The 8,122-nt window shown below is 34.6% G+C and overlaps 1 protein-coding gene across 1 annotated transcript in view; it reads right to left on the reverse strand.

Annotated features, from left to right (window-relative positions):
- Positions 1–4,603: 4,603 nt before the first annotated feature.
- Positions 4,604–8,122, reverse strand: part of LOC107486927 (DNA ligase 6-like) — a gene marked incomplete in the record, with an annotated part of 7,643 nt that continues 4,124 nt past the window's right edge. The window contains 12 exon segments of the mRNA XM_016107499.3: positions 4,604–5,063; positions 5,166–5,265; positions 5,504–5,592; positions 5,681–5,842; positions 5,927–5,988; positions 6,248–6,282; positions 6,404–6,453; positions 6,689–6,796; positions 6,898–7,057; positions 7,228–7,293; positions 7,417–7,514; positions 7,902–7,949. Of these exon segments, the coding sequence (XP_015962985.1) occupies positions 4,755–5,063; positions 5,166–5,265; positions 5,504–5,592; positions 5,681–5,842; positions 5,927–5,988; positions 6,248–6,282; positions 6,404–6,453; positions 6,689–6,796; positions 6,898–7,057; positions 7,228–7,293; positions 7,417–7,514; positions 7,902–7,949 (1,287 nt within the window).

The raw sequence follows: 8,122 nt of genomic DNA on the forward strand, positions 1-8,122 counted from the left end.
AAATGTAGGGCATTAGAATTTTCGGTGTAAGTTAACTCAATGAATTATTAGACACCAAAAAAAAGCTCAATGAATTACTGCTTTTTTTTTCCAATTTGAAGTATTGCTTTGCAAGTATGATTAGCTGCTTTTACGAGAAAAAAAATGCTATTTACATGCTAAATATGTTAGTAAAATTAACACTATATATTTATATAAAAATACATGTATAGTTTAATTTATTTTTAATGTGTATTTTATATTTTAATATGTATTTTATTTTTATAATTAATTTTAATTAGTATACCTAATATATTATTTTAAGTGTATTTTATAATATTTTTTCGAGCAAATAGTAAAAAACTTTCTATATTTTGGACTATCCATAAAAGAAAAAGAAAATAAAGTGAGAGAGAATAAAAGACAAAAATCACAGGATGCAGGAATTTGATAGACAATTGCAAGTGGAACTTATTCCTTAATTACTTGGGAAATAAAGCATTCCTCTTAGATTTTTAAGGACTTTAGGGAAATTAATATACTATATATATATATATAACATATTATTGATGTTAGGGTAACAGCTAATAATGGTAATGATACACCACTGGTGACAGCAAATTGATGAGTATATAACACATGTAGTAACATATAATGGAGTATATTCTATAGTTTTAATGGCATCACATTCATATATAGCTGAACCTATTCTAGTACATTTTTGCAGCTGTTTCATAGTACTACTAACCAAATTCATACTGTTGTTGTAATCTTGTTGGTTTTAATGACATACAATAAATATTTGCTAGATGCTTCTTGGTGATGATAATTAATATGTGTTGTTCTTTTCCTGTCTTTGGAATCCAAGACCCTTTAGCTAAAAAAAGGTTTAATTTGATTAATTCAATACATAATACGTATAACAGCATTGGTGTACTCAACACATGCATTAGAGGGAATCTAGGATTAATAAGGGTACGGAAGCAACATTTTCAAGCTAAGTTTAAGATGAATCCATCGATAGAATTTATTAACTATGTCTCAATTATCTTTCGAAAATGGGTTTGGTTTTTTATTATTGTTATGCATGTAAAATATATATTGGTTTTCTAAAGCTAACTGGCTAAGAATTAATTTATTGTGAATCGAAACTCTATTTATAAGTTTGTTGCTTACCAATAAATTACTACGTATATAAAGCGATATTCGAATCTTTAACATGTAAAATCGTTTAAGAGACATTATATATATAGTTCAATATATTTTAAACAAGAGTTTTTTTTTTTTTTGAAAACAAAAGAGCTCAACACATTAAGTTAGAGTATATAGTATCAAACATCACAACTACATAGACAACGCCCAAAAAGTTTTAAGAACCAAAGAAAGGAATTTTGTATGTCATCTCCGGCATAGCCATCAACAACACTAGGACTGGGCACCTCTCCACTCGTCACAGCTAAGCATGGTCATGTGGATGATATCTTCTATGCCTCTGTCTTGGTTTTGGAATATCCTCCTATTCCTTTCCAACCAAATGTGCCAAATGATTGCACAGAAGTACCTCGTACGCTGCTTTCGATCCTCTTTTCTATACGGCTCATCTGTCCAACTTAGGAAATGGTCTTTCATCGACCTCGGAGCAGACCAGGGCCGGCCAAACACAGATAACCAAGCACTCCACGCCTGCCAAGCAAAATCACAGCCAAAGAACAAGTGATGGACCTGCTCAACATCCTTAGAACATAAAACACAACTCTTATTATCCTAGCTAATAATCCCGAACCGACTAAGCCGCTCCTTTATGTTCACTCTGCCTACCAGGACAAACCAAGCAAACAACTCCACTCTTGGTGGAACCAAGCCTTTTCAGATGGACTTCGTGAAATTGTAACTGGTTACATCTTCTGGCAGCATTCCTTCTTGTAGCACCTGCACAAAGGAGTTAGTCGAAAAAATACCAAGTCTATCATATTTCCATACAACTCTATCCTTCCTATGATTCGCTAACTTGACCGGTCTCAACGCCTCATGTAGCTAACTCAGGAGGTCTAATTCCCACTGAAAAAGCTATCGTCTCCATTGAAAGTTCCAAACCCACTCTATCCCATCCCAAAACCCACAATCTCCTACAGCTGAACCACATTGGTTTGAAACAGAGAAAAGCCTGGGAAACCAATCTTTCAAGGAACCACTTTGTAACCAAACATCTTCCCAAAACTGAGTCCGTCGTCCATTACCAAGCTCCATACCCAGGCCTGCAATCATCTTATCCCTTATATGTTGCTCCTTAATTTGTAAATGACAGATATCCTTCCATGCGCTTCCTCTTGAAGGTAAAACTTGAGTGGACAGTAACTCATTCGGCCTTAAGTCATTACAGGAGTAGACCACCTTCTTCCACAATGGGCACTCTTCCTTAGCAAAGCGCCACCACCACTTAAACAACAGTGCAGTGTTTCTAATCATTGCATCTCCAATCCCCAACCCTCAACCCTCTTAACTTCTTAGTGGCCTGCACCACCTCCCATCTCACCAAAGCCATACCCTTCCTCCCATCCTCCTTACTCCATAGAAATCTTCTCTGTAAGGAAATTAACTTCTTAGCAACTGCTTGCGGCATCTTGTATAAGTTCAAATAATACACTGGCAAGCTGTTCAAGACTGATTTAATGAGCACCAATTTTTCTGCTTTGCTTAGCATCTTGGCTTTCCAAAGGCATAGTTTCTCTTCCACTTTATCAATGATAGGCTTTCAGGTCTTAACCAGCCTCGGATTAGCTCCTAAAGGGACTCCAAGGTATTTAACAGGGAGAGTATCTTCCTTACAACCCCACAACCTACATATACTTTGTATCCACTGCTCTTCACAATTGATTGGAATCAAACTGGATTTTTCGAAGTTGATACTGAGCCTTGACATCAACTCAAACCATCGCAGCAGCTGCTTGTAATTCTACATAGTCTCCTTTTCTGGTGGGCAAAACAGAATAGTATCATCAGCAAACTGGAGGTGTGATAGCTCCACTCGGTCTTGCCCAACTACCAAAGAAGAAATACGTTCGTTTCTGACTGTCTCACCAACCATTCGATGCAGAACGTCCACAACCAGCACAAACAAGAATGGAGATAGTGGGTCACCTTGCCTCAAGCCCTTTTGCATTTTAACAGGTTTTGATGGCGAGCCATTAATTAAGACCGACATAGAAGCTGTGGTCACACACTCCATAGCCCACGCTCGCCACTTGTGTCTAAACCCCATCTTTTGCAGCACAATATCAACAAAGTTTCACCTAACTCTATTATATGCTTTTTTAAAATCTAACTTGATAATGACTGCCTCTTTTTTTTCTCCTTTTAAGCCAGTGCACTGTTTCACATGCTATGGCCCCATCATAAATTTTCCTAAATATTTTAAACAAGAGTATTTTACTAAATATTTTGTAATTATCTTTTTTATTTTTGATTTCTTAATTAATATATGAATAACAAAATAGCATATATTTTAAATTAGATAGAATACAAGGAACTTGGGGGGCACATAAACCACATCAAACTTCAAATAAACAAATATATTTTGGGAATTTTAATTACAAGGCACGCTTTCTTTGACTAAAGTCTTAGCTAAGTGTCATGGTATATATACTATATAATATTAAATATTCAAAGAATTTTTTACTATAACAATTTAAAGATTTTAATTTTTTAAAATGTTTCTGTATATGTGAATAGAGCTCTAGAGCTCTCAACCAAACAGGGAGCAAGTTGCATAATCCATCACCATCCCTAAGTTTCCATGAATAAATACAATGCAGACATTACTCTTATACTCTTATCCAATGTTATAGTTTATTTATGTTATTATGAATTAATTACTTTAGGGAATGTAATTTTAGTTACATTGATTTAACTATCAGAAAAATATGACAAAAATGATGTCCTGCTGAGAGTGGTTTGGATTTGACAAATACAATTTTTGTTGTATATAAAATATAGGGGGAAAAATGAAGACTATATATATATGATTTTATTTCTTACCCAAACATTGTCTAATTGACTTGTTTGTTGTATCCTTTCCGTTGTGGTTGCAATCTGCCTTTGTATACCGATCTGCGTATAATCCAAACACAAAAAGTGCCATATTGTCTTCCATTTGTTTATTTGTTGATCCAAAAGAAAATTCTGCTTAAATAGACAAATTAACCTTAAATTATGGTGCATGGGTGAAACCGCGTTTTACGTTTAATTTGGAGTCATGTCTAAAGCAACATGGAAATATAGAAACTTTGTTTTTGTCTTTATACCTTATGCATTTGTCTTTGCATGAATCTACTTGGCGTCCTACCATGCACACGTTCAGGCTGCTAATGCATGACCATATAATATGATTTATATAAACTATGCAAATTGATTTTTGAGATTTTTTTTGTTATTTTGTAAACTCTATTGACATGCATGAGAAATACACACTACAAAGAAAGAAAATGCTGTTGACTTGGACTGTTGCCATTGCTGAATTAGAGTGTTGGAGACCTAGAGTATGCAGCTTTCCCGTTGGAAAATAAAGAGATGCAAGAGTTTGAAAAATGAAAATGGAAATTGATATTTGTTATGCCCCTATGAACTATAGTAGTATTATGTAAAATACCAAAAAGCAAAGAGATTACTGGTTAAGAATCTTTCTACAAACTAAACGTTGACACATTTTATAAAGCTGAACCTAGAAATCATCTATACATCAAGAACCATCATATATACACAGAAAACAAAACCAACATTCAATCTTCAGCTGTGACATCCATCTTCCTTGTCTGAGAATTAAACAAATCAACAATATCTGCTGCTGTAGTACACTCTTCTGGGTTCCTATCCAACACACGGCTAATAAATCTCGGAAACCGTATTGAGATGCCCCGAGTCGGATGAATTAAACCGATCGCTGCATGATGAACAGGGGACACCGTGAAGTCTGCACCTCGTATCTCCCAAACAAGTTGCGGACAAAACCACATGTCGGGCTCCTCTGCTGTTCGATAATACAGCGGCTTTTTGGATAAGACGTTGTCCTCAGAGAAGAATTCTTTCATCTGCAAGTCAATGAAAATTTTCCATCAACAAAGCATAGCTGAAAATGGTACTTTATAGTTCTATTGATATACAGTTAATAATAAATATGATGCTATATATACCTCTTTGTAAAACGAATCTGAGAACCCAGACATCACACGGCACACGCTTTGATATTCCTCAGTTTCAGGATTATAACATGCCATGAGAAATGGACTATACCTGCAAAATTAGAAGGACCAAAATTCCAAATCAGACACAGTATAGCACATCACTTTCAATCATTACCATAGTTGCCATGAATTTGTTTCATTCATGCACGAACGCACCTGGGGATCCATCTAACTGCTCTTTTATGCTTGACCAGACAAATTTAATGTAAGATGAAGTACTTCTAATTTTCTTAACAGAATCTTAAATTATTAAATAGATAGCAGAAATATGGAAGTTGATGAATTACCATCCGGCCTTCCTTCCATTTCCATGCCAAGCTCCAATGGGCACCAAATCAAGAGAATCATTTAAACCTTCGACATAATCTCGTTTGACCTACAAAATGGAGCCTCAGATCATTATACAAATTCTAATCTCTGTTTTTCACTGTCTATCTCAAAAAATTTGTAGGAAAAATAATGACCTTTAACCATTTATCAGAACGCTTTGACGGAGAATAACCAGCATCTACATCCAATGTTTTCACCATAATTCCTTCACAGGAAGAACGAAGAGCATCTTCCAAGAAAGCATTTATCTTGGTTAATGTGGTTTTACAAGTTTCGCAAGCCTTGTCTGCTTCAATCTACAATTGAAGGGTTCATATACATACATAAAGCACATTAAATGAATTTAACTAGAAACTGGTAATCTTAAACTGAGCACTCACTGTTATTTCCTTTGCATATTCAAAATACCCTGGTTTTTCATCACATAACAAATCCTTTAGATCTGTAAAATTCCAAAATAAGAAATTATTGCAGTAGGATAATGGCTAGGAGGAATTGGAAAACATTATGGCATTAAGATTTCCAAGGTTTAGCCAGGCTTAGGTCAGCACCCCACTACTTGTCGTATTTGGTTTGGTAATGCTAACATGATTTCGAGAGTCATGATGAGAATGAAGTTATGAGTATTAGTACATTTTGTCTCATCTGAAAATGCAGAGAATACATAATCTAACAAGATTGCAAAATAACCATATGCATACATTTCCGTCTTGTGCGAAGAGGAAAACCCAATAGCCTGCAGAAAGTATTCAGGTGTCACTATCGAATGTATTTATAAGGCAATATCAAATGCTCTGAGAAAATTTCTACCAACAATTATCATAAACTTGAACAAAAGTTAAGTTAGAATTAATTACTGCTCTCCATTTGCAAACATGATATCAAAGACAAATATGCAAATATCCACCTGTGTGAGAACAGAAGATATCAGTAATAAATCCAAAGAATTCAACTAGAAACCGAGTTGACAGAGCACTAGAATAATAGAGAGGTATGTAGGAAACCTTCATAAGACAGCTATAAGGGAATGTAGTAATACAGAATAGAATAGTTATGTTTGTTAAGTTAAATTTTGAAGTTTAGGCTGTTTTGCTTTAGGCATATACGCTTTTCAGTTTCTTTTAAGCAAGTAAATTACCAACCTTTATGCTCTCTGTAGTAACTAGAGTATCTTTGCTTCCTTTACCACGTGAAGATAGCTCCTGGAAAGACATAATCCTAATTCCATTTTTTCTATCAATACCAACAACCTGAAAGGAACGACCAAACAGAAACATAAAATTAGGAGAGATTAGCTTATTTAACAAGTAGAAAAAAGTAGTAACTTATTGTAGAAAATATCCTTTTTTACTTCAGCATCAATTATGAAAGTCGATGCAACAGGCTTGCAGAATTCCTTAATTATGTCAATAAGATCAGGAAATCTTGATGTTGATTCATCTCCATTTCTTGAAAAAACACGAATTGATCCATCAATTAATCTGTGAATTTGAGCTCGCTGACCATCATACCTGGAATTTCATTCAATTCAATTGAACAAGCGATGTAAAACTGTGAATTATCCATGTGTTCAAAGGATTACTCTCTTACATATGTCCATTGTTGTGTAAAATGACATGTCAAGGGAGACATGAACAGAATAAATGTTACAGGAAATAAGTAATCAGAGAATAGGGCATACTTATATTCACAAGTAAATGCCTTATTTTGAAATAGGTTCAATGCTTTGGGAATGCCATTGGTGATCCTATGAAGAAAGAGAAAGGAAACCCGGAAGGGTGTAAGTGGGTACTATTGATGTTACTAATATTCAAGAGCCTTAAAATATAATCATACACAAAGAAGGGTGGATGTGTGGAATAATACATACGTTGCAAGCATAGGCTTAATAGGAATTCCAGGAACCATTGACAAACTTGAAACCGAAAAATCAATTCCTTTGTTCATGAGAGATGGAACTATGAGATCCTACAATGACGATATGAATGTGTAACATTGGAAGCAGCAGAAATTCAGGGAAATTTCACTGAAGTTATTGGATATTCAAACATGACAAAAAAAATCTGCATACCACATAATGCATTAATGATCACTTTGTAATATTAGCAAGATAAAGTAAGTTTGGGATATGCTGCTCCAAGTATATTCACACATTTGCATGAAAATTAAGTTTTCTACTACAGCTCAAATAGTCATATTTATCATCTAAGAACATGAATGGACCCATTCCCAATGTATCAGTCCACAAGAGGTTAAGTTGACAACAACCTAATGATCATGATAGTAATATACTTTAAATCATAAAATCTGTATATATTGCATGATTGGCCATCCAATATTAAATTAAATGCCTACCAAATTCGGAATTATGTTATATGCTTCAACAATTTCCACAGAAAGGACCTGTAGCAACTAAGGGAAAATTTCAGATAGAAACCCCAAAAAGAAAAATTAGTGGTGTTCGGAGTCCCAATAAATCAACTTTCAATACAGGTTGAAAACTAGGTCATAGGTGAAAGCAAAAGGTTGCAGAATGGACCTGAAGCTTCTCCTTCAAATTCTCTGAAGTTCCTTCT

The sequence above is a fragment of the Arachis duranensis genome, chromosome 4 (genome assembly GCF_000817695.3).
Source record: "Arachis duranensis cultivar V14167 chromosome 4, aradu.V14167.gnm2.J7QH, whole genome shotgun sequence".
Lineage (NCBI taxonomy): Eukaryota > Viridiplantae > Streptophyta > Magnoliopsida > Fabales > Fabaceae > Arachis > Arachis duranensis.